We start from the raw sequence: 27,547 nt of genomic DNA on the forward strand, positions 1-27,547 counted from the left end.
CAGCAGGTGACCCATATGTCATAAAGCTAATGCAGAGGTCTGGGTTTGACTGTGCTCTGACAATGTTCACTGCATGTCTGTCTCCTCTCTTCTGTCTTTTCTTCACTGTCGTCTCAGGAGAAAAGATAAAAATCCACAAAAATTTACTTTAAAAACAAAATCTAAACTGACAGGGCTCAAATATTAACACCTACAGCTCTTTTTGTTTATAATTTAAAGCTGAAATTGGCCCATTTTGTAGCTTCACTTTATAGAAAAATGTCACTTCTGATTCATTTTATGCTCATATATTAAATTTACTATATATCATTTTTGGACAAGTTCACAAACCTGTAACATAGATTCAGATGATATTTTAGGCCCTCTGTCATGATACCTAACACTGGTCTATTTCCTCATGCATGCACTCCACTGATGTTACTGAGTTACTCTCCTCATATTATGGTTATCTTGCATTTTATGAAAATAATATTTAGTTAAAAGTTCAAGTCTTCCTCTCCTCTGTCAGTTCCTTGAGCCAGCCTGTGACACAAGTAAGAGTAAACAGTAAACAAATATATATTTTTTAAGAGTTTATTTAAAGTTGAAACGTTTAGAGGAACGAGTGGATCACCAGCACTCAGGTGATGGTCTGCAGGCCGAGTCTGTTTATGTGTTTTATTTATGCAGGGTCTTACTGTTCAAGAGTAACTTGGTGGTGAGTGATTGTAATTACTGGCTTTAAAAAATAGTTACAAACTGAACTGTACTTCTTGTCCAGATTGTGTTGTCTTGGTGCCATTTGGAGGATTTTTATTGCGGCTGTCTGACAGAAATTGTGACCTTCCTAACCAAGTCTGCTCACTGATAATTTAGCGCTCTCCCTTCCTGTCAACAAATGGCCTTTCCTGGTTTCAGAAAGAGAGATAGGGACGGCCTTAAGCTAGCCATGAGGTGTATAAAGGTAGTGCACAAACCGATGGGTGATGCAGTTGTGGCTGTGTCCATCTTTTAGTCTTTTGCAGTTTGAGAATGGTTTCTAAAAGATTTAGTCATGTTTTATGTTAAAAAAATAAATTGCACTTTTAAAGGAGAGACTTGAGATTGCGCCAGTTGAGACAGTCACTTTAATGGCAATAATAACATATCTGAGTCACAAAAATAGCAGTCTAGATAATTACATAGCAGCAGGAACATTCATAAAACATCTTAAACATCTGGAATCTTGCAAAGCAATAATATTTCATAAATATTCATTTAGCTAAATAAACTCTAAATGGGTATACAGGTTGAAACATGTTCATATATAGCAAAAAATGCGTTTCTAGTTGGTAACTTCAAAACGACACAATTTCACAATTTAGGTAAATGTGGTGCTAAAACTAAGTGAAGACACACTTTCTTCTGTACCTGATTTTCCTCCGTGGAGAACATCAAGCATCTACAATAACACGTTTTATTTGTTATACCCTTGTTCAGTTAACAACTTGTTGCACAAAACATGAAGTTTAAACTGTTTGTCTTCTAACCATCTCCCAGCATCGCTTTAAAATGTGCGATGTTGTTCAAAGGAAACATCTGACATTTTGAGAAAGTTAGCAGAGGACTGATACCTCACTGGGCTCGGCATAAAAAAAACTTGAAACAGAAGGAAATCGCATATCAGTCCAAAGGGAACTAAAATTGCCTAAAGCTATAGAAAGAAAACGCCCTCTCTAGTAGTTAAAAATGCACCTGTCGGTCACTCAGTAGAGTACTGCTCAGTAGCAGTAGAGGGTCACACGGTTTTGTGACCCTCTACTGCTCTTGGTTTAAATTATGCTTACAGTCTGACATGTTCAAATGCCATCACACAGTATCACTCTGCTTCTCCGTGTTATTGTAGGCTCTTTACCTTTGATGCTAAATAAAACATAATTAAAATTGACCAGAGTCTGTCATGATTCTTTCCTACTTCGCAATTCATGTTGATTCACAGTTTCATTTGTACTCATATTTGTTGGTGACATACAGAAGCTCATCAGCTGGCACTTCCAGGACTTTAACAAACTTTGGGAGTGACCGTTCACTGTATGTCCATCCATATACCTTTGATTTTCTGCTGGAAGCTTTCCGGTAAAGAAAGAACAGAAGATGCTAACAACTGTGAACTGACAGCTGTGGAGCTTGCTCTGGAGGAGCACAGAGATTGGCTGAGAGTAGCCTTTTTTTGACTTTTGACGGGAACCTGGAGTGCATGGTCTTCACCAAATACCTGAACTCCTGCCAGTGTCGTTGACGTTCTCCTCTATCTTTTGTCCAGTCCTGTATGTGTTATTGTCAGTGATGGGAGTAACGGTGTTACTTTTTTCAGTAACGGGTTATCTAACTAATTACTGTCTCTATCGTTACAACGCCGTTACCGTTACTAACAAGAAAATGCGGTCACGTTACTATTTTTCAACAGACGGTTGAAGCTGTGTTCAGCTTACCGCATCTTATATCAGTTGCACGGAAGTAGCTGACTACGTAAGTAATCTGGGCGCTACAGCTTTAAGCAGCTGCGCGCGCTCCCACGGACTGTAATCACGATCACTTTCTAGCACAACACCTGGAGCTAAGGGGGCAAAACGATCGCATGAGTGCTGCTGTTTGACTGAGGAAGAATAAAGTAGTCATGGTAAGCCAATCACATGACCACTTAAAGACATACAAGGTGATATATACCAGTTTTTAAATTGTGTTGATAGGCCACGTAAAACCAGAGTCATGATAAACAATATATACACCGGTGTTTTTCCTGAATAGTTTCATCACGTTTACTGTCTAAGGACAGCACTAGTAAGCACTTGCTGCTTATGACCAAAAAAAAAACAAAAAAAACCCAGCCCCTTCGTGTTGGTGGAAAAATGCACCAAGTCGACCAATCAAAAAATGATATGGCAACATGAGATTTGGTTGTTTAGGAAGAGGGGGAAGTTTTAGGAGTCACAGTGAGAGAGAGAGAGAGCAGAAAAAGAGAGAGTCGTTAGCTTCATAGCATAAGTGCCTAAGTCATTTTTTGGTCAAATTGAGATTTTTGCCTAACTTTACTCCCCTACCACTGCTGCATCATCCTGTCCGTCTGCCTATGTCATTGGCCAATCACAACACTCATAAGAGTCAAAAAACATACTTGCCTAAGTCATTCATTTGACTTAGGCAGTTTTACCATTGGACTTAGGCAGTTTTGCTACAATCAATTTGACTTAGGCAGTTTTGATGTATGCAAAATGGCTGATAAGAAGAAGAGGTTGACCGCAAGTGAAGCCCTTGCTCTTCTTTTTGATTCATTTACATCTGGTAAAAGTTCATATTTTTTTAGTTTTTTGGTCACTAAATGTATTTTCATTCAATCAAAGAGGTTATGACCATGTTAAAAGATTACTTTTTTGTTGCAAACAAAGTATGATGGCTAGCTAACATTAGCGTTAGTAGTGTAGCATTAGCATAGTAATGTAGTACAAGCTAGCAGCTAGCTAACAGCAGCATGCTACCAGAGTAAATCTTTGGCAATTTCAAAGGCAATTTGAGCATTTTCAGCAAGTTTGCAAATTATATTATGTTTCAAACATTTGCTTTTTATTAGGAGGAGAGTCTAAGGACGGGGGACGCCCTGGGTTCATTGTTAATTGTTAAATTGGACTTTATATTGACTGTGTTCAAATGACTGATACTGGTTGAACTCTATTGCCAGTAATATTCATGTAGCCCTTTGAGGCGACTGTTGTTGTGATTTTGGGCTATACAAAAATAAATTGATTTGATTTGATATTAATAGTACAAATTGATTTTTTTTTTTTTTTTTTTTACATAGCAGACATTTTGACTACACAAGTAGATTTAGATGTCATCTTGATTTACCATTTTAAGATACTCCAACAGCATTTTATTTTCTGTTGTATCATCAGGAAAGGAAGTTGATGTGAACTTAGAGGAGTTGGTGGATATAGATGAGGGAGAAGGAGGAAATTATGTTGATATGGGGCAACAGACTGATAAGCAGCCAGAGGAAGGAGAGGAAGATGAAGGAGAGGAAAAGGGGAAGGAGAGGAAGATGAAGGAGAAGAAAAGGAAGGGGAAGGAGAGGAAAAGGAAGGAGAAGGAGAGGAAGATGAAGGAGAGGAAAAGAAAGGGGAAGGAGACGAAGATGAAGGGGAGGAAGAGGAAGGAGGGGAGGTGGAAGCAGAGGAAGAGGAAGCCAGTCCAACCCCCAGCACTTCTGCTGTTCGTCACAAGCGTCCACTGCCCCATACGTGGAAGAAAAATGTCATCAAAGAAAAGCGTCTGAAGGGAGAGAATTACAAGAATACAATGGGACAGGAGAGACCACCAAAGGCCATGGGCCCACCATGCACATCACAGCACTGCTTCAAGTCAACGAAAAGAAGTTGTGAGCTACTGACTGAAGTTGAGAGAAGAGGAATCTTCAACAATTTCTGGTCCATGCCTTCCTGGGAGACACGCAAGGTGTATATCCAGACTGTTGTTGAAAATGTGCCCATAAAACAGAAGAAAGGTGGTGTTGATTCAAGGAGAACAACATCTCTGCTATACCACCTGCAACTCTCAGATAGATGCAAAATACCTGTGTGCAAAAATCTTTTCTGTTCCACACTTGGTATTGCCCTGAGAACCATTGGATCATGGTTAACTGCAGGCATGAAACCCAACACTCATACCCAGCCCAACCCCAAGATCAACAAGACTGGTCCTCATATGCCAATATCAGATGGAGACCAGGCCTTCCTGAAAGAGTGGCTCTCTGGAATACCTACAGTCCCATCCCATTACTGCCGCCAGGTTCCCTCTTATCAGAACAAGAAGTTCCTGGAGCCAGGAACAGTTTTGAGAGAGCTTCACAAGGAATACCAGAATGCTGCCAATGAGAATGGAAAGCGTGCTGTGAGTGAGACATACTTTCGGAAGGTTTTTGGAGAGCAGGATTACTCTGTGTTCATTCCAAAAAAAGACCAATGTGACATCTGTGTAAGCGCCAAGGTAGGAAATACAGATGAGGATGCTCTTGCTACACACTTGAGATTGAAGAGTCAGGCTCAAGCTGAAAAGGCTGCAGACAAAAATGAATCCAGTGACACACTTTCAGTGTGGACAATGGACCTTCAACGCGTTCTTCTTTGCCCCCAGACAAAAGCAAGTACAATGTACTACAAAACTAAATTACAGATGCACAACTTTACCTGCTTCAACATGAACAACAGAGATGGGTACTGTTATGCTTGGGAAGAACATGAAGGCTCCCTCAGCAGTGAGGTTTTTGCACATCTGCAGTCCAACCACTTTGAGTCTGTCCTACAGGCCAACAGAAACATTGAGAAAGTCATTGTCTGGAGTGATGGCTGCGGGTATCAGAACCGGTGTGCTACCATCAGCAACGCCTACCTTTACCTGGCCATGAAGCATGGTGTCAGCATTGAGCAGAAATTTCTAGTTGCAGGCCACACACAGATGGAGTGTGACTCCATGCACAGTCTAATTGAACGGCGCATTGTGCAAGACGTTTACACTCCACGAGATTACGTTGTCATCTTTGAGGCTGCACGCATTAATCCATCCCCATACAGGGTGACTCAACTATACCACAATGACTTCATGAAGTTATCTGGCACCTATGTCACCAATATTCGACCCGGCAAAAAAGTTGGGGACCCCACAGTCCATGACCTCCGGGCTTTGCAGTACTTGACTGATGGACGGATCAGGTACAAGCTGGATTTTGAATCTGACTGGGAAGACCTGCCTCGGCGCATCAGCATACCCGACAACAAGCCATTCAAGTGGATCCCACTCTTTCCTGCTCAGTTGCCCATCACCCTGAGGAAATACAGTGACTTACAGTCAATGAAAAATGTACTACCAAGAGTGGCCCACAAGTACTATGATGATCTTCCTCATCAGTAGTATACATAGCCTACCAAATAGTACACACACACACACACACACGCATGCACACCCGCATGCACACACACACACACACACACACACACACCCGCATGCACACGCACACACACACACACACACACACACACACACACACACACACACACACACACACACACACACACACACACACACACCCGCACACGAAGAGAAAGAGAGAGAAGAGAGAGACAAACACACACAGACAGATACAAACACACATAGACACACGCACACCTCTTTTATGAGCCTACAGGCCTCCTCTGCAAATTAATGGGTGGGTGAGGTGAAGTGAGTAAGTCTCCTTACTCTAGCTGCCATTTTGTGATTAAAATTGAAAAGTTACAGTGTGTTATGGTTACATTATAGTATGTCATGTTCATTTTATAGTTTGAAGAAAAACTGCCTAAGTCATAGGCATAATCTGCCTAAGTCACTTTTATTAGACAAAAGAAATGATGTTGGGTTTTGTTCTTTTTCCATACTTTTCCTCACATATACTTAAATGTTCTGTGAAAATATCAATTAAAAATATGCATGTGATATTTAGAAAATTAGTTTTTTCTTGTTTTCCGAAAACACAAAAAAATGACTTAGGCAATTATGCTATCAAGCTAACGGAGTGAGTTTTGAGATGTGAGAGATTTGTGACGTTTAGCGTGTTTGGAGTGTGTAGTTAATGTGTCTTGTGGAGTTAGTGTGTAGTGTTGTGGATAGTTCTGTGTTGTGTGTCAGAACAATGAGGTGACTGCTGTCTCCAGGTAGAAACAGGAGTGATACACCTGCTCTCAGACCTGCAGGTATCAGGCTGTGATGTTCTCCTTTATAGTGGACAGAAATATTTGGAGTGGCACAAATAATTTGTGCGGCATCTTATTGAATGCAGAACAGCTGATTGTTTGAATGGTTATTAAAAAGAAAAGGGGGTAAAAGATAAATGGCTGCAAATAACTTTGTTGTTTGCAAAACTTGTGCATATGATTTTAAAATGGAGAATTTATATTTGCATTTAAAGTTATGAAATATGATTCATTAAACATGTTTTTTGGTTGTTACAGTAAAAAAATATAACTTTTTCTACTCGGATTTTATGTTTTTTGTCTGATTTTAGATCAATTGTGTTAATACAGTATGTCAACATGAAAACATAACTGTAAATTCAGACACGTGAGGTTGTGCTGAAAAGAATGATACCAAACAAGGCAAAGTAAATAGTTTTTAAAGGTGAAATGTGGAGGGAACATCAAAAGTGGTTAAAAATGGCCAATTATCCCCGGACCCCAGAGGGTTAAACATTTTTTTAAAGTAACGCAATAGTTACTTTTCAAGTAATTAATTACTTTCAGAATCTTGTAACTCAGTTATTTTTTTGAAGGAGTAACTAGTAACTAATTACTTTTTCAAAGTAACTTGCCCAACACTGGTTATTGTAGGGTCTACCCTACAATATAAAGCGCCTTCAGGCAACTGTTGTTGTGATTTGGTGCTGTATAAATAAAACTTAATTGAATTGAACTATCAGTGTTTTATCTCTCTGGTTCAAAAAACACTGAGAACTGAGGAATATAAAGACATTATCCTCACATCAGGTGACATCAGGTTCAAGCTAAAATAGCTGCACAGTGGCGAGTAGGTATCCTGCTCTGAGCAACTGTCCCGTCTCTTTGTCCCAGCTCTGCTTTCAACTTCTCCAGCAGGACCATTCGTCCCTCCTGCCTGTCCGCCTGCACCCTTTATCTTCTACATGACTGCTCCTGGTGGTCCACTATGGGTTGGCTGTGTTAGTTTCTGGCCTCCGTTGGGAGAAGATTCTGTCACAGCTTATTCAAACTCTAACCCTTCTGTCATTTCAGATCATGCTATTACCACCTGCCCTAGGATAACCCCTGCCAGTTGATTTTGAGCCACATTGCTAGCTGATTTTCAAACATTTTTTTTACCCCCCAGTTGTGCCTCTTTTTGATTCTTTGGCAGGTTTTGTTTTTTAATTAACTTTTGCCAAACTTGACTTAGAGGTTTGCATCCTAACTTTATATTGTTTAGAAGATTTTGTCAGAAGATTTAAAAAAAAAAAAATTACTGGTAACTATTTCGTGTTTCAAGGTTTACGGGTTAAGAGACTTTAACTATTTTGTCCTTTGCTTTTTTTACCCACCTGTGATAAAGTTGGGTCTGGCTTAATTAAAATATAATACATAATGATTTTAGATACAGCCAGGGTTATTAACTGTAGCCAAGTGATTGTTGTTCTCTGGGAAAATCTTTAAGTATATACAGTAGCTGTAATTTCTAGTAGACATCCTTGTGATTTATAAACGACAAAGGTGCTGAAAGGTGAATTTTGTTACCATTAGTCAGATGTAACTGTTTCCTCTTTGTTATTAAATGTGAAAATATGAAAATGAATACCTACATGTATATATTTTTTAAATGCATTTCCCAAAATGTCAAACATTTGTCTTTGAGATGGCAGCACACTGTCATCACTTAGATTCTGGGGAAAAATCTCTCAGTAATATTTCCTCTCCCCCCCCCCCCCCCCCCCTGTTTGAAACAACAGTTTTTGTTGTTTGGAGCACTGAGACTGACCCTCTGAAAGTATAAAGCTTCAATATGCACATTCAATTTAGCAGCCTCTGTTGAGACCTAACAGTCGTGTTCAGTTAACCAAGGCCACCCTAAATGTGACCAGTGACAGCAAACATTCAAAACCGTCTGTGTGTGTGTGTTGTTTGTGTTTGAAAGCTCTCTCCAGCACAAAAATGTCGGCTTACGGCAGCCAGTGTCTCCATCCTCTTTGATTCTCCTGTCATTACTTGTTAATAAAAGGTAGAAAATAACAGTCCTGGCCCTGGCCATCTTGTTAATGACAAGCCCCATTCTTCAGTGCGAGCTTGTGGATCAGCTACAGCGGTCACCGCGCTCCATCCTTTCATCTCATACGACACTGATCAATGCAAGATCAGAAGAAAACCACTTCATCTGCTGCCTGTCCAAGTGTATCTGAGGGGGTTTTCCCCTCATTTCAGCACAGCATGTAATTGGCTACGCCCCAGAGGCTAAATGTCTGTGTGAGTTTTCACTCATGTCGGAAAGAAAGCGCACAAAACTAAAAACCCAAGCACTATTTTGGGTTAAATGTGAACTTACAGATCTCACACGAGTAACATTATTTTATAAAATGAATGTAGGTTCACGTCATGTTAAGGATTTTGAGCTCAGCTCTTTAACCTCTCGGCTTCAGAAACACATAACAACTGGGGTCTAAACAGATTACAGTCAAAAGTGGGAGTAACCAATAATGCAACTAATATCAATGTCACATCACTCGACCTCCAACAAATCCTGGGTTTTTTTTCTCACGATCTAAGGAGCAGGCCACAGCAAAGTGTCATGACATACAGTACATGTATATAGTACATTTCCGTGGTAGAGTATTGAGTAACAATCATTTGCAAAATGTGGCAAAGAAACTTAGAAAACTGCTTAGCCAGCTTTGAAAATGTTAAATATTTATCCATGCCGTAAGTGTAAAAATGCTAAACGCAGCAGCTCCCTCAGAGTGTTAATTTAAGGTTAAAGCTGCAAAGATTTAACAGTCTTAAAGTCTTTAAGCAATTTGTTTTCATGTAACAGTGAATGACCAAACTCTCAGAGTGTGACTAATTCTTTTGTAGCTTTGCATCAGCAAAGCCGTAAGTTCTCATTTATTTCATGCTCTTCAGCCAGAGTCAGATTTGCTCACCATTATTCCTTCTGAAGTGGCACGATGTCTTAAAAACAGTACATCAGATGAAAGGCTACACATTAAATTACAAAAATCCACTTAAGATTTATGAGAAGAATTTGTTCAACAAATGCTCGCTGGGCATTTAAAGTCAACCTCATTAAGCCTTTCAAAAAGTCTCATCTTTTCCATGTAGCCTTTCCATTCATGTGCCCCGATGTGGGACATTAAAAAAATACAAATAAAAACAAAACAAAAGGGAACAACTGACCTCCTCATCCACTGACAATAATTCAAACTTGATAAGATATTCAAGCAAGTTTCTCTTTTACAATCTGCGTGCTTTAAATTTAAGAACCTATGGAGTACTGAGGACGCCAGCTGTTTAAAAAACACCTACGGTACCATATATGCACGTGTCTGCGTCATCACTCGGCCCCAAACATACTGGAATAAGTCATGAGCAGGATATCTCTGTGGGTTTTAAAGTACAACTTATTCTTTTGATTTGACTTGCCCATGCTAAGAAAACCAACAAATCTCAGGAGTTCTACCAGACCCGACACTTCAGCTCAGGGTTCATTGGACTGCCTTTTTGGCACTGAAAGGCTTCTGAGAAAGCTTCAAAATTCTGGAGCGATCCAAGGACCCTGAGGACAAAAGAAAAGCAGAACATCAAGGATAATAAAAGCTAAAGTATGTTGATGGTGTTAGTTCAGTCTCCAAGTACTCATTTGGATCAACAAACTGAGCTACACTGCACCAGTACTTCACGGATATATCCTTTGTCATGACAAGTGGGAGTATCAGGCTTATATTTTCAGTATGGAGAATCTTTAAATTGAATAAAGCAAAGCAGAGCTGTTCAGCTGAGGAGTGCAGCTGCACTCAGACGGGAGGAAAGGTCATAAAAGGTCAGTCATAAAAGCACAACTATGAATTACAAAGTGCAAATAAGTGATAATTATACTCACAGTACCTCATTTTTTGAGCCACTTCCACACTTACCCGCAAGCTTTAACCATTTAACACCGAGTGTATCATGTTTAATACATTTTTGAGACTTCTACGTCATCAGTGTGGGCCCATGCTCAAAGCTGATTATGGAAAAACATTATGCTGACACTTGGAGTGGGTGGATGATTTGGTTGTGGTTTTTAACAGCTTAAATGTGTCTGAAAACTTCACGTGGGTATGTGCTGTACTTAAGAAGTCATGAGGGCTCATAACTGTTGGAAAGAATGACGTGCAATAAAAAAAAGCTTTGATCTACCCCTATGTACTGAGAGCATCTGTACGTCTGAGAACATTCATACTATTATGGTAAGGTAAAACTGTACATGCCTTAAGTGAATATACTAAAGTTATTGTGAATTTTAAAAATAGATGAAACTCAAAACACTTTATATATGTATAAGTATTTCATATAGTTTATGAAATTTCCCCTTGTGGGACTAATAAAGATATATCATATCATATAAATACATTAAATTTGTTTGATTTTATATAAAATAGCCCTGCTGAATGAATTTCCAGTGTTGTAAATGTATAAAATTTCCAACAAACATGCTCTAAAAAATGAAGGACTGCTGCTTGTAAAAAGTAGGGTTTTTTTCAGCATAGCTGCACCAACACTTTAATTCAGCAGCATTTATTTTGCATCCAAATCTTTATTTAGTCAGTAAGATTTCTTCATTGGGTCATTATATAAAACAAAACACGTAATATTAATTCTGTTTTATTCAGTTTCATTTTTCCTCTTTCTGCTTTTCAGAGCTACATTATCACGCACTATGTATATATACATATGTGTGTGTGTATTTTTTTCATATATACACATTTACTTCAGTGCTTTCTATAAAGATTTGATCCTAAAGTCCTTTTTCTCAGTGCAGAGAAATGACACTGCACAGATCTCACATTTGAGTGGAGAGGAAGGACTTAAGGGTACGTCTGCGGTTCTGACAAAAATAAAATGTTATTAGTGTACCTCTGAAATTATTCCATACTAAAGCTTCTTACCTGTATTCTAAAGGACTGTGTGAGTCAGTCTTAATGGACTGGCTGGCATACTCAGGCCGATAAGCACCACACCATACCTGGAAAAAAATAATGCATTAGTGCTTCGCTCGATTTTTTGCAGACTTTGATTACTGCACAGGCTTCTCTTTGTATTAAACCAACCAAATATACTTCTGAATACTTTGTGTATTTAAAGTATTAATATCCCACCTAATAAATCAACTCTCAGTTTTTATATGTCCATTTTTTTATCTCTTTATCTCAGTGAGGAGCAGATTTTTTTTAATTATTTGTACTGTTTTATTGTCAGTGACAGCTTTCTGCCTTTGCTTTATATACTGTGGCACCAAGATGCTCTTTACTTTGGCAGCTACTCTGCCACACAGCTGCGTGTGTTGCTCAACAGTGATTTGCTTTGGGATTGCTTCACCCTCTGAAGCCCTGAACCTCTCCTTCTGCTGCTCTGTTTACTTCACAGCGCAAAGTATCCACTGAAAGAAATGCTCCTTGTGAGCTTCGGGTTTTAGCTCATGTTCCCCCATTACTTACTTGGGCAAAGTTAAGAAAGAAAAGCTGCTTGTGATCCATGTCTAGACCAGGTAGACGAGGCTCTTCACCTTCCATCTCCACCCACTTAAGATAAGCCTGTAAACACACATCCCCACACAGAAAGTTTATTATAAGCCTTCTGGAGTTTGTCACTGCTGCTGAAATAGTAACATGTGGGTTTTGTGCGTCTAACATCCAACCTGGTATGCTTGACGAACCCCTCCATTGTCTGCAATATTCTCCCCCAAAGTGCTGATTCCACTGATCTGCAATCACACGGACAAAACCATTCACACACAGCAGTGTGAAAACACTCATTGTGGTGCTCGCTTAATAAACGGTATTACAGCCAAGACAAAACATGCTATTTCGTACGTGCTGCAACTGCTTACATTTTGTCCGCCTGCTAGCTTCCAGTTGAAGTTGCCATATTGTTGCACCATGCACTGCGACTGCTCTTTGAAGTGCTCAGCAGAGTAATTACTCCACCAGTTCAGCATATTACCATCTTGGTCAAAATTACGCCCTGCACGGAGACACTCATCATTGTCATTAGCTAGCAATAACAAATTTGAAATAAAAGGTTACTTAAAAACAAACTGCCTTCATCATTTCAGGTTCCTAAAAATATGACTTATCAGTCACCAGCATCTCACCGTTGTCATCAAATCCATGCGTGATCTCATGTCCGATAACCATCCCTATTCCGCCGAAGTTAAGAGCTTGGTGCTGATGCTTGCTAAAGAACGGCGGCTGCAGGATTCCTGCAGGGAACACTGGATGGATACAGGCAAAGAGGGAGTGAAATCACAAGTACTAGCAGTGCTGAACAGGCATGTGATTAGGAGGGAGAGTTACTATAAAAAACATCTTTAATGTGTCAGAGAGGCTGCCGTTGGCCTTGTGTGATTCTTGTAAAGCTCTTACCAATCTGATTTCTGTTGGGTGAGTAGAATGCATTAACCACAGCAGCACCAATGATCCACCTGAGGTGTGACAGGCTTTATTAAGGCACATTTATACTTAATACAGCAGCTGTACAGCTCATGCGCAGAGCTCATTTTGCACCATGAAAAATGAATTTTAACCTTCACTTTTAGTATCCTTTGAGTTATTTTAAAAGGACGTGGAGCAGCAGCAGTACATTCAGTGCACCCAGTACATTTTTAGATAGACAGAACTACATCTGTGTTTACTACATCTGAAACAGGACCAGTTGTATCAGTCACTTACAAGTCAGGATCCACAGGCTCTCTGAGCTTCTTCAGACTCTTGTGGGCTTCTGACTTGAGGTTCTCCAGGATGTTCTCAAAGTAGTGTTCTTCACTGAAATTTAGCTAAAAAGAGAAATGTGACACATCAATGATGAGAGAATCTTTAGAAAAACTAGAAACTAGGCTTTTACTTACATGGGCATACTCTTGGTCAAGCTTTTGGTTGCTCTCCTGCAGGATATGATCTGGATAGCCGATATGTTCCTTGATTGCCATGGCCTTGAAGTGATGCAGAGCAATCAGTATGATAATGCCAATCACCCTCTGAGGAAAGCAACAAAAACTTTTATTTATATTATACCTTTTCTCTCGCCTTCTCCTTTGAGGGAGTGTCCATCCAGCTTAACTCCTCCAGTGTTTCTACGTACGCTGCTTGGATCTTGCTGATGAGGTCACTCACCTGTGAACAAATGACAAAGACTGAGAATCTGAGTCCTGTACTAAAGGAGAAACTCAGAAAAAATATGCCAAAAAATATGTTTTGAGTTTACAAATAGGTCTGTCTAGTGTGATAAAAATGTTAAGCATGGCCTAATGGAAAGTCTCATCCTATTTGGCTTCCTAATTTTGTGGCACTGCAGCTCAAAAATACTGCTAAAAAAGTTCAAGCCTAGACCGTAGAGCAAATTATCCATGTCTTTATCTTTTCCTGCATTAACAATTGTAACCTGCACCCCCTTTTTATTTTTCTGTTTAAGTAAAGCTGCATTTAAGTAACTCAGCTGACTCAGCATGTATTAAAACCTGCGATAAATTCTAAATAAAGAAGGCAAGTTATCCCCATACTGTCTAATTCTTCCAAAGCATCAGTGCTAATAAATGATATGTACTTTTTTTTTTCCCAATTTGGCGTTTGGATAAAAATGCTACAAATACGTAACAACGAAGCAGAATTTGTGTTTCACTTGAATTTAAACTCATTTTCAAACTTCTTTCTGCTGTGTTCGAAGCGGTTTCGGGGCCAAAAGCACTCACCATTCGTTTACTTTCTCCTGCAAAAGTCTCGCGCACGTACAGAGCTCCCACTGCGTTCTCCATGCTGCTTTGGACATAACGCACACATTCTCGCCACCAAGCATCCTCGACAGTGGTCCCATAGAGAGTCTAACCACACACAAATACAGTTATTTTGTCTTCAAATAAGCTGGCATTAGCATATGTTGTTCTGTTATGTCAAACCTTTCTGTATCGCGCTCTGGCATCTTTAAAGCGGCGGCTCAAGCTGTTAACTCTGTCAATGATGAGTTGCCAGGTGAGGTAGTTCTGCATAGTTCTGCAAAGATTAAGTTTTTGTTAAGCTGTGTTGCAGTGTATATTTTCAGTTATAATATAATCTTTACAGACTCCTTGGATGACAGTCCAGGATTGACCTGATACTGTGTCTGGAGAGAACATCGTTCATCTTCTCAAGATAGGGAGAGCTATACACGACCACCTCCTCGTCCAACTGGACATCAATGGACACACTCGACAGCACACCTTGAATAAATCGTGTCCAGTTGAAACCCTGCAAGACAAATATATTATATTTTTAACATATTTAGTTTTATTTGTGTATAGTTATAATTTAATATGGTTACATGTTGTAGGCCTTCCAGCTCTCAGTTAATTTAGAGGGTGAGGGGTCACTCATAGGTACAAACTTTAAATCTTTAAAGATTTTACATCTCATTGGATTCAACTAAGATGGTTTTCAACACCTCCTTTGTTTAAAATAAGGTTGAACAATGGCTGATAAACAGTATTTCTTAAAGAAACATGTTAATTACTTATTGATTTTTGCTTTTTGACCAAAGCCATACAAACACTGTGAATTAACTGCATTTATATGGTGCTTTTTACTGAAAGCACACACACACACACACACACACACACACACACACACACACACACACACAGTGAAGGAAAGAACAGGAACTTTCCTGGGATTCAGTATCTCGCCTAAAGAGACAGGCGGATTTGAGGAGCCATGAATCAAACCACTGACTTTCCAATAAGTCAGTGTGCTCCTTTCTTATGTGAGTATTTGGGGGATGCTTATGAAATGTTCCTTTTTAACTGAATAACAACATTATTTTTTTCAGCCATTTTTTTGTAACGTTTCTTTTTTTTTTTTTTTTGTTTATTTTATTTTCACTTACTGAATATGGGACAGACTTGACTGGGGGAAAGAAGGGGAGAAAGAAAGAGGGAAAGAGAAACAGCTGAGAAGAGGGACGGGGGAGAAGGGCAAAAACCAAAAACCAACAGAATGAGCAGAAAAAGAAAAAAAAAGAAGAAAAAAAGAAAAAAAAAAAGCATATATCAATCACCTGGGTTTTTGTAACGTTTCTAATTTCAGCTATCAAATATGGCCCCCGTGTCGGTCGGTGTCCAAAATAGCCACCATGCACAACAAGTTAAAGTGGTACCATCAATTACAATGTGCAAGGTGTAAACATTGTACAAGGCGTCATTACTCACAAAAATAACACGGCAGATTTTGAACACTGGCCGCTTGTTGTGCACAGGATCCAAGAGATGTTTCCAAAGGTCTCTTTTTCTGTAAATACTTTCTTTGCAGCTACATAAGTATCACATGTAAGAGTCAAAAGCATTAACCTGAATAATTCTGAAGCAATGCTGCCTTATTAACCAGCAGTCTTGCGCTTGTTAACTGCCATATGGGCTTCTTGTTGCAGATTTTTGGAGAAATATTTTGCATTTTGGGAACTTTTTATGCAAAGCTGACCTAACTAGTTGCCGGTTATATCTTCATATTTCCTGTACAGGAAAAGGGTCATCGATCTTCTTCCTAACTCTTAATAATAAAAGGAATGAGGTGATTTTGCAAAATTTAAAACAAGGCATATAAATTGCATTTACATTTCAGAAACGGATGTTTTCTCATAAACAGTACATGGAGTCATGTGAAAAAGAAAGTTTTCACAGGGCTTTTTGCAGTCCTATAAACAGCTAACCACACCCCATGATTCAGTAGCGTGTACAATCGTTTTTAGCAACAATAACCTGAAGTAATATTTTCTGGATTTTATCTGTCTCTCACATAACTGCTGGGAAATTTTGACCCACTTTTCTTTACAACATTGCTTCAGTTTATTGAGGTTTGGAGGTAGTTGTTCATGTGCAAACACATCATTTCATTGGGGTTGAGGTCTGTACTTTGAGTCATTGCAACACTGTGATTTCTTTTCCATGTTCAGTTATTTTGCTGGGGATTTGCTGCTGTGTTTGGGATCGCTGTTCTGTTTCATGGCACAAAGCTTTAGCTTTCAGAAACTTGACACTACAATACTTTGGTGTTCAGTCAGCTCAGTGACCGCAAGGTATCCAGGACCTGTGGCTGCAGAACAAGCCCAAATCATCACCTCTGTGCTGACAGTTCGTATGAGGTGTTTGGCTTTTACCAAATGTGGTGGTTTGATCCCATCTGTCCATTGTTGCATTCTTGAAATTGGCCTTTGTCCATTCTGGACATTGTCTGAGAAGTCTTGTGGTTCGTTCAGATGCTGCTTTGCAAACCTAAGCTGTGCTATCATGCTCTTTTTAGAGAGAAAAAGGTTTTCTCTTGGCAACCCTTCCAAAGTCTTTTTGCTGATCTTACTATCACAGATTTTTAACATTTTACATGCTAACTGAGTCCTGGTAGTTATTATGAGGTCATCCATTTTTAGTGAAGTCCTATTCTGAAGCCTTAAACCGAGCATTTTGGGTGTCGACGTCTTGGTAAATTGGAGAGAAGAAGAGAGGAAGGGAACCTGAGTGGAATCTCACCCTAAAGCACACCCTGCTTTATCCCATTTTTAACTACAATGAGGCCCAAAATATTCAAAAAGTCAGGCTTTATAAAGTAAGGCATTAAAATTGTGAATGTGACCAAAGAGTCATCAGGAAAGGCTTTAGTGAGTTTATACATCATGCAAGCAGTACGATCATTTTCTTATAGACTTCAATGCAATCTGACTTTTTGTAACCAATCAGAGTGACCTGCCTGCACCTCAATAACAAAAATGAAGTGAAATAATTCTTACATTAAAGGTGTATGTGCTCTGCAGTTCACCAAGTGCCATCTTGTTGTAAAGAATGGTGACATCTTGGCGTTCCTCTGCTGGTGATGTAGCCTGTCAGGCAACAGGAAGGAAAAACAAAAAATCTAAACTGATTTGTTTTTTTGTTATATAGTCACATTTTGCTATCCTTTCATCAGCAGAGTCTCATTTGTTATGCTCCTAGGAGGCATGAATTTGAAAAAAGGATGGTTAAGAGCTTGGCTGATCTCCTGGTTCCAATATGTATTTGTCTGATTCTCTCATTTACTGGAAGCAGAGAGGAGGTGCTCATTTTTCATCTTGTCATTGTTAATTTTCCTGAACCTCGTTTCACAGTTCCATTTCCTGCTGCAGCTGGCACTCACATTGGCGATGTCTGTCTCCAGCTCCAGCACTTGCATCATTTCCTCCCACACTCGGTCATCATCTTGAGTCAAATTCCTGTCCTCTCGGGTTATCTTTGCAATGGAAACCATGAAGTGTAGGTAGGCCTCTCGAACCTGTGGTATAGATTAAATAAAATTTTGAATATATTAATTTTATTTTAACAAAAGCTTAGAACGAATATTCTAAGTATTATATGAGTAAAAAACTGCAAAAGTGAAACTCAACAGCACATTTTTTCCCAAACCAAACTGGCTGTTATTCAAGATGAGATCTCACTATGAGCAGTTTTCATTGGACTGCAGGTTCCAGATACTAGCTTTTAATATTAATCCTTTTCACCTCCACTGAACTGTGATGGAGGCAGATATCTCATGCATTCATTTTTCAAAATCAAATACAAGAGAAGACATCCACAAGATTTCATGAAGATAACAGTATGTTTTTTATCAGGGTTTGAGTGAAATGTTGCGTATCACCTTTTTGTAGTTTCCATCATTGAAGTAATAGTCTCTAGATGGCATCCCAAGCCCGGGCTGGTCAATCTAAACAAAATATAAGAATAAGGACAGCAATTAAACACTTTTTCATACCAATAATCCATAAAATACTTGCAGAGATGTGTTTGTAACAGAATGATAATCAAAAATCCGCATGCTAAACTCAATTATCTGTCTGACTGTCAGATCTGAAGACGTTTCAGAGTTCAAGATATTAAGTCTCTCACTGGGATTGACCAGAGCAGACAGAATTAGAAATGAGTACATCAAAGTGATGGCTCAGGCTGAGTGGTTTGGAAACAAAAGTATGCTGGACAAAAGATGTCAGATATAAAGCTGCCAGGCAGAAGGATAAGAGAATGACCACAAAGAAGATTTGTGGATGTAGTAGGAGATGCAGAGGATTGATGTAACGGAGGAAGATGTTAGAGATAGGGTGATCTGCTGCAGGGCCGTGCGGAGAGGTTTAAAGGGGCGGGTGCTCAAAGTTAAAAAGGGGCACATTGAGCCAGTCTGAATAACAACAACACACATTCATCAAGAATCTAATATGGGAAGGGAAGGGCTGTGTTGATCTGAGACTGTAGACATTAAAAAGTCCATAGGAGAGATGGTAGCTGATTAAATGTCATGAGATAATAACAAAATGCAAAGATTGGTGACAGCACTTGGAACCATAAGGCAACAAAAAACTGTGAAAAATAATTTAGGCTCTGCCTGTGAATCACTCTTTGCTTCTCTTCTTCCTTCCATCCCATCATTTCATATATCACTCTCCACTTGCTGTCTATCTGACAACAAGGCACAACTTGCTATTGCAAACTATAATCTGATTATCCACACCTAACAACTCCAGCACTTAATCTATAATAAAATGATGACAGAAAAATGTTATAGCCCTGCCTTTAGTAGCCTCACACAGCTCCTACTGTTTCCTCCTCATGTACTTACCAGGCACGTCTAATGTTATATCATGAGTAATATTTTTTTTTTAAATCCATCTAAATAAAAAACACACATTAATTTAAAAAAAAGGACAGGTAATGTTTGTCGCGCTGTTGCACACACAGGACGCTCATTTGTTTCAGTTCGTCAGTTGCAACAAGACAACTTACCAACGTGTACGTAATAAGCTAATACTCCTGTGTGCTATACACTACAGTGTACGCTGTACACCTACTTACTGGTTTTGTCGCATCAGTCTGTGTCTCTGAGTTAACTTGTGTTTCTCCTACAGCTCCGGACCGCTAAAAATGCGCGTGCTCTTTGTGAGCTCGTTCCCGGCTCGTAACCAGCGCGTTCTGCCGTCAAGGGCGATCATTGGTTAAATGTGATCATGTGACTGATGCAAGCCAGATCCTTTTATTTAGCAAAACTGTGATTAATAGTTAAATATTATTGTTGAGGGGCACAGACAGGACTCCGCACGCACACACACATAAAAAATAATAATAATAACTTTTTTTGAAAAGTTGCCTCAACAAAAGGGCACTTTGGGCACCCATCAGGAAAGGGGAGGGTGCTCAAGCCCAGCTCAAACCAGACAAATGTCTGAGTACGTGTGATTAGGATTGAGTCAATGAAGGAAGTTGGACAGATTGTTCATTTCATTAGTTTACGGACCTTGTTGACAACAGCAAATGTCAGGTTTATCTGTAGTAGTTGTATAGCAGCTGTCATGTACTAATTGTGCCCAGACAAAATGTTTTCTCACATAGATAATATGGCGCTGAGAGTCCCGGTCGTCCGTCCACACATACATGTCCAGCACAACCTTCTTGTGGAAATGAGCAGTAAGTGTTGCCAGTGTGTCCTCAAAGCTCCAGGCTTCCTCTGCAAAATAAAAAAGAGAAATTTGTACTCAGTTTAAGAACATTTATCTAGCTGTAAGGAGCTATTCAGCATACCTGGCTGCAGAAATCTCTATGCCTCTGCTGCACATTTTCTGGGCTCGCTTTGTAAATCGGTGTGCGCAGATGCAGCTATGCGTGGCTAATTCTGTTTGAGCCACCATCCATGATTACATTTAATTAAAGTGGCAAGAGCCAGGAGCACGAGGAAGAGGGGACTATTTAAAGCATCCTTCACAGTCCTGATTGAGGACTTGCTCTTCTGCCCACGCATCACTCTCCCAAACCCCACACCTGACTGCTCGACTGAAAAGCCTCGACCGGCCTCTTGATCCCACCAACAAAGCTTATACGCAGCTATTCACTGAGAGCAAATATAGCTGCACAGGCTCTGCGTGATGTTTTTGAGAAAGAACAGCACTTGTTTGTGTGCCGGTGTTACATGTGCACACGTGCTTGTTTGTATAGAACAGGCAGGAGGCATTAATCAGAGTGTGATTTGTACCTGTGGTGGTGTTCCAGTCCTCTGACGCCACAGGCCAGTCACCGATACTCTCAATGAGCTTCAGGAGGGGCTGCGAGTCACGCTGCTCTATGAGGCCTGCAGGGAAAAAAGAACAATCTCAGTTGTAGAACATAACAGGAACATTATGGTCTCACTACTAAAAGAAATTGCGCCATGTTGAGTTCAGACCAGCAGCAGGCACCTACACTGCTCTGAGATACAAAGCTATTTATTCACTGACTCAAAAGGCAAGTTTTCTTAAATAAATTTCCCAGTGACTCTAACAGGTTACTCTAGCAAACGATTTTATGCAATTTAGCCAGGCCCAGGTTGCATAGCAGAAATTACTGGTATGCACAGCTGGTAAGTATTAAATATTAAGGTCTTAAAAAGTCTTCAGTTCAAGCTGGGGAACCCTGCTGATACCCCGGCTGTGGAAGGCTGACTGATATAATAAACAGCAAACAGTTTTTTGTCAGTGTATCTTGTGCTCTCTTGCCCCTTTGTAGACAGCCTTACTTTCATTCATGCAGGAGCTGTAAAGGATTTTGGCCTTCTTGATGGCATCTCTGTCCTCTTCACTGACTGTCTCGAGAACACCTGCAACAACCAAACACAAACAAACATTTTCTGTCTGAAAATGTCTCACCGAAATACTGCAGCCCACACTGACCCACACTGAAGATTTCACCCAGCTGACCTTTGAGGACAATCTCCAGCTTGTCTCGCAGAATGTCAAAGACGCTGTGACGGGAACTGGTCTCCGGAATAACATGTCGCTCCAGCCAACCCCCACAGGCATACTGGTAAAAGTTATCACAAGGCTTCACGGACTCATCCATGTTTTGCAAGAGCCGGGCAGCTTTAAGATGTCGGCGAGGAAAGAGAGACGTAAGAACAGTGCGGTGAAAATCTCACAAGGCAACTGAGGGAGGATGATAGTTTCAAAATTGTAAGAGCAGGAGAAAAAAAAGAAAAAGCAGATTTCTCACCTGCGGTAACACAGTCTGCAGTTGTACACACATTGCTGGGGTTGGAGCGTAACAGCTGGCCTGGAAAAATCAGTGCGAACAATTACGAGAGAACTCTTTGACAAACTGTGCCCCAGCTGAGAGGGAGGATGTTGTTGTGTGAAGTTCAGACCCAATTTTAAGTAGCCTAGATCTGTAGTCTGTGCGAGAGAGGAAATGCCTGTGTCAGCAGTGACTGTGTTCTTTCACTTTTGTGTGGCTCTGCTGATCAGGCAGTAAAAGGAATTACAGTATTACAGTGTCTTTCAGAGGTGCAGGCTCAAATATGACACATGCCACCCCGCTCATCCCGCAGTGTATTCTGTGTTGAGCTTAGAAGATTATACTTACCCTCACCTGTTGAGCTCCTGGACGCGCTCGGCCTGCTTGATTGTTCTGAGTCGGATGCAAGAAAAACGATCAAAACATCAGACAAACTCTGCAATCATTTATCATGACTTTAATAACTGGGTTGAGTGGGTTGAATTATATTTTTAAACAAAAGGCCATCAGACAGAAGCCAGTTGCATTTTCCAACTTAATGTTTAAATTTTTGTGAGTGACATTAAACATTAAACTTTCTACCAAGGATATCTAAAAACATACACACATTATTATTGCATAAAGATGACCATTTTAAAAAATACTTCCAGGATTATTTCATGTGTCAGTTTTGCCTTGATGTTACAAACAAACAGAGTAGGGAGACACATGCCATTACTACTGTAATATCTGGATTTTTCCACGGTTATCGTAGCAGAGCATTTACCTTTCATAGCTGATGTGTAGAGGACTACAAGCCCGGCCAAGGCACAGCTGACTAACAGGAGCAGCACAGACAGACCGATTTCCGCAACAGTCCAGCGACGCTTTCCGGGTTTACTTGATTTCTCCATGATATCCATTTGGCTTTCGGATTTTCCCATATTCCTCCTAACTGCCGGCTCTGTAGGAAAGACACCGTTGGAGTGTGGGATGGTCCAGGCACAGAGCTACCGCCGTGTGTTTTTGCGTGTGTATGTGTGTGTGGGCTGTGCAGTGATCCATCGGTAAACTGTGCCAGCTGACCTGCAGTGAGTGAGCTTCAACTGCCGAACACCTACAACAACTTCACTGACATGAGTTTCACTGACAGTGAAACTGTTGGTCTTGATGCACGATGCGATTTATTTTTCTTTTCTAAAGTGACATAAAATGTTTTAGCTCAGGTTTTTTTCTGTAGTCTTTCATTAAGACTTCTGAACCTGTTCAATCCACAAATAAGGTTTTGAGATTTTCTTTACACAGCTTAACAATATATTATAAACTTAATAAAATCCAAGTAGCTGGAGAGGTTAAAGTGCCTTCAATCTTTTTATTTTATTAGAGGAGGAGGAATGCTGAATTATAAATATGGAGAAATATAAATATGGAGAAATTACTCTGCTGTTAATATTTAAACTGAAAAGGTCACCATGTGGGTAATGAGTCTTCATCGTGCAGACGGATGGGGGGAGATGAAAAGTTTTGGTGTGATTTAAGAGACAGTAACTATGAAAGAAATGTCAAAATTATGTTTCCATTTTGGGTACTTTAACCCCCCCCCAGTGAAACTGGTGGATATCTTTATCTCTTAAGTCCTTCAGAAAAAAGTCGGCGGCACAGTCCAAAACAGTAGGTGCTTCAGTTTAAGCAACCATGTGCCAAAATGGAGAGGAACCACAGGCATAGGTCAAACATTGTTGCTATAAAAAATGAACAGACAGATACGAGAACTGTGCTCGAGGCATCTTGGCCTTCCAGTAGAGCCAAACGTTTACCTGGACACCTTAGATACACAGGTGTAAATGATTATGTGTCTCAGCTGTCCACTTGTGGGCCCATCACCTTCGACACATTTTAAGGCCAAGTGTGAGGGTCAAAGACTTTTTTGTAGAAGCCGTGTGGATGTGTTGTTGTTTTGGATTACACAATGGATTTCTGTAGCTTTAATATGTCAGCGGGAATGTTTGGTTGTTAAATATTTTTCTATAATCCTGATGATTCTACAGAGGTTGGTCTACATGGTTTAATACTTTTACTATATTCAGCATATTTTCTACTGTGTAGAAGATCATTTCACCGGTGCACCCTTATCGCTAAGGTCCATATGTTATTAATCTGGCAAGAAAAGAGTCACTGTGCATCGAATGCGACGCTCAAGCTGACAACAATTTAACAAACAGTTGAACATTAAACTTGCCTACTCTGTTCATTGTTTTTTTTTAAATGCAAGTATTTGGTCCCACCTTACAGCCCCACACACATGCACACTGAGCCATGCTTTACTTCAAGGGAGCTAATTTCTATACACAATAATTATGCATTTGTGAGCACAATATTGCAAATGAGCATTTGTGCAATGGACAAAACAACAATCACCCGTGGCTTTCAGCAGCATTGCTTTGCATCTATTCACTCTGCAGCACCTGTTTCTTCCATAACCATTCCCATTGCCCTATCATTAGGCCTGACAGGGACGGGCTGTAAATCAGAGGTTCACACTGCTGTGGCCCATTAGCCCTTCCTGATGAATACTCATGGGCACATATCTGGCTCTATAGTGATGAAGAGCAGGCAGGGGCTTGTTAAAGCTTCACTACCAGCCGCAGACTGTATCAGCATCACACCGCATAGAAACACCCTCTGAGGCTCAATCCTGACAAAGCGTTAAAGACCGACCTCATATTGTAGAAAACTGTTCAGGAATAATGTTCAGTCTGTTGTGACGACACAAGATTTACTGCTCACTACAGGGACTTATTTACATATTTCAAATGTTCTCAGACAGTCTCACTGAATATTAAATCCAATGTTCATTTCCAACTAATGCAAAACTGAGTTGGCATAAAGAAATGGACAATAAAGAAGCAAAATTCATTATTCTTTACAGACTCCTTTTCTAATAAGACAAGAAACCTTTAAAACCATCATGTATTATTTTTGACTGGTCATTTTAGGAAAAGCTGGTTAAAAGTTGAACACAAGGATGTCACTTTTAATTTGTACTTCACGCCATTACGGAAACTGAGATATTTATCAGTGCTGATTTGTTTGAATTAGTGCATTTGAGATTTAAAATTTTATCTTATAGATGAACAACAAGCAGATGAGTGTGCGCAAGCGCATGTGCTTCACATGCACTAAAATTAAATCAGTGTTGATTCACTCAGCATCTGAACCGTGCTCTGCCAAGATGTAGCCTTCTGAAGACACCTGTAATTGGCAAGCGTTTCCTATTATAAATTCGATTTTCTAAATCCTATAACCAGACCCTAGAGGAGGTTCAGGAGTCCAATTCCTTCTCAGACCACTTTCTTTATCATGTGGGAAAAAGTTGTCGTTTATTTTTATGTCCAGTGAAGCCAAAAACATATTGCCTACCTCCGGCTTCCATCTTTATTCCTCAACATGACCAAGCAGATGGTTAGGACAGGCTCTTTGTAGCCTGAGAGACACAACTCGGGATAAAAGAGGACCGAAAACACTCATCATTGTCAGTCCAGCGTATTGATTTATCTTCATTTTACCAACTATAAAGCTGGCAACACTTTTAAGAGACAGCATGGGCACCATGCTTGAGGTTTTCAGATGTTCAGCAGATTGAAAAAAGACATGTTAAACACATGCTTTCAAAGTGAGATGAATCAGCATTGTCACTGACTCAATCACGAGCTTTTAGCAGTGGAGGACAACTTGCGTCAGCTGTAGCTGAGATCCACGGAGTTTTACTTGCTTTTTAAAAGAAAGGCAAAAAAAACACAGAAGTAAAATGGGTGCTGAAATTTAGGTGGCTGCTGAGTTGGTAACCTTGATAACCTTTACTGAAGTAGGGCTCAAATAGACATAAGCGAGCAAAGACAAAAATTTTAATCAGCCAAGAGAGTAAATATTTCCAACTCTATCATCAAGATCACTGATCGAGATCGTTTCCTTCTCTCGTTGTTGGTTCAAATTACTTTGTTTAGCTGAGTTCAAAGGCTCACATGGCTACCTGGCCGGTAATCATATTGCTACTCATAACACTGTGAGATTACTGTGCTCAATGTAGCATAACGCTAAGCCTTTATAAGCACCATTTAAAGGACTCACAGCTCTGAAACTCCCTAACTGCAGCAGGCTTGTCACATTTTCAATATTCCTGAGTCCATCACAGTCTGTCAGTAAGCTTTTAGCAAGGCAGAGTAACACTGTCTGTCACAGCTGAGATGGCATTTCTATTTCTAGGCTCCTTTGTTTGATCAGTTAAAAACCATGCTGAAATTACGATATCATATTTGAAGATATTTGGCCAAAGAGGGTAGGAGAATAGACAAGAGCGAAGAGAATAAATGGTATAGCTTATTTAAAATATATTTAAAATGACAAATTACAAGTGCAAACAACTTCTACAGGCTATTTTGTTAATTCTACACATTCATATAAAAAGATATGGGAGAACCAACAGAGATTAATGTGTTTAAGTTAGTGGTACACTCTGTCAACAGTGAGATGAGCATTTAAGCGAAAACCAATTCATTTGTTGAGTGACATTGCAGATCAAAAGTTAAAATTCTGCTAAACACTTTCAGATTGATTTTAACTCATTTCCAAAGGTATTCACGGCAGCTTTGACATTAAAAGCTAGAAAACAATAAAACCCAAAAGTATCAAATACAATCTAACAGTCAGAGATTCAGGGTCTCCAAAATAAGAGCCTTTCTCTGTAAGTGGGATCAATCTGTGCTAAAGGTCTTATGGAGTCTTTGTTTTAGGCACGTTAAGATTATATGCGGCTTTGTTCAGTGACTGGTACTGTTTTGTACAAACAAAACAAGGATTATCAGGTCAGCCAGCGATCTGCACACTTTCATAGGCGTTCATTCTCATTCCCTTATTTTGCCCTAAACTTTGTGACGGTGCCATCTACGTTTTCCCCACAGCAATGTCTTAACAGCTTAGTGTTTTGAATCTGTCCTGGGACCACTCTGCTGCTGACCTGATGCCTGAAGGCTGCAGCTTCACAGGGTAACTTTAACCACTTTCACTTTGGCACTTGACAGCAAACAGGAATGCAATCTAGAGGATCCGGAGGCTTACCTTTGTATATGGATGGCAGAAGTCCCTGAGCCGTTCCCCCACAGCGTGCTAATATCTCAAACACCCCTGCTGAGCATCCACTCAGAGCTGGTGTGTAGAGAAATGAGTCTGTGCTGCGGGTTGAAGGAGACGTTATCCAGTTCAGTGTGCTGCTCAGGGAATGAGTGAGGCAGCCGAGAGGGAGGGAGAATAAAAGAAGGAGAGGATAGAGGGAGGGAGAAAGAGGAGGCAGATGGGAGGTGATAGTACTAGATTGTTTTTGATTGCATGACTGTGATAAGAAAAAAAAACGCACATCAGGAACAAGTGTGTAGCTGAGGTGTGTAGCTGAGGGGTCAAAAGGATATTGGTTGTGTTACAGTGAGCATCAATTTCTTTTTCTCACTGTGGAGTGTGCCCAGCTGCTGAGCGGAAAGACCAGAAAAATCTGGAAAGCTCTCAGAGAGATAAGACAAACACGTCTTCAAAGCCCTCTGCTAACAAATAATCCGGCATACACCGTGTGTTTAAACCTATTTTAGCTGTTTTGTTCTCATCCCAGCAGCCACAAACATATGGATCTATACTACTCCAGTCATCATCACTACAAGCACCACTCACCGCTGATCCTCCTGTCACCCCTCTCTCCCCTAGTGTCCAGGAA

General features: G+C 40.1%; 1 protein-coding gene and 1 long non-coding RNA gene across 2 annotated transcripts; both read right to left on the bottom strand.

The window, feature by feature from the left end:
• Nucleotides 1–1,088: 1,088 nt before the first annotated feature.
• LOC146670094 (uncharacterized) lies at nt 1,089–7,822 on the bottom strand. The gene is made up of 2 exons (XR_014911753.1): nt 5,407–7,822; nt 1,089–5,310 (listed from the first exon to the last, which is right to left on the bottom strand). It is a non-coding gene; the product is annotated as an uncharacterized LOC146670094 (long non-coding RNA).
• A 12-nt stretch (nt 7,823–7,834) lies between these two features.
• On the bottom strand, nt 7,835–27,054 carry mmel1 (membrane metalloendopeptidase like 1). The gene is made up of 24 exons (XM_085406806.1): nt 26,905–27,054; nt 22,577–22,753; nt 22,159–22,203; nt 21,790–21,849; nt 21,498–21,659; nt 21,317–21,397; nt 20,798–20,893; nt 20,157–20,275; nt 18,422–18,487; nt 17,924–18,058; nt 17,541–17,630; nt 14,880–15,016; nt 14,689–14,782; nt 14,485–14,613; nt 13,811–13,909; nt 13,645–13,728; nt 13,469–13,572; nt 13,163–13,221; nt 12,892–13,011; nt 12,628–12,761; nt 12,436–12,501; nt 12,236–12,331; nt 11,687–11,763; nt 7,835–10,314 (listed from the first exon to the last, which is right to left on the bottom strand). Exons 2-24 carry the CDS (start codon nt 22,731–22,733, stop codon nt 10,215–10,217), a joined length of 2,310 nt encoding a protein of 769 aa, XP_085262932.1. The 5' UTR covers nt 22,734–22,753; nt 26,905–27,054; the 3' UTR covers nt 7,835–10,214.
• Nucleotides 27,055–27,547: the final 493 nt, after the last annotated feature.

This window comes from Rhamphochromis longiceps, linkage group LG5, assembly GCF_057381845.1.
Source record: "Rhamphochromis longiceps isolate RC_006_pf linkage group LG5, R_longiceps_female_GT1.1, whole genome shotgun sequence".
NCBI classification, from domain to species: Eukaryota; Metazoa; Chordata; class Actinopteri; order Cichliformes; family Cichlidae; genus Rhamphochromis; species Rhamphochromis longiceps.

Excerpts from the sequence above, each read along its gene's own strand:
- mmel1 (XM_085406806.1), bottom strand. The coding sequence starts at position 22,733 with ATGGGAAAATCCGAAAGCCAAATGGATATCATGGAGAAATCAAGTAAA. Across the intron at positions 13,910-14,484 it reads CAGGAGAAAGTAAACGAATG|GTGAGTGACCTCATCAGCAA; the intron begins GTGAGTGCTTTT and ends ATTTGTTCACAG. Across the intron at positions 13,573-13,644 it reads TTGACCAAGAGTATGCCCAT|CTAAATTTCAGTGAAGAACA; the intron begins GTAAGTAAAAGC and ends TTCTCTTTTTAG.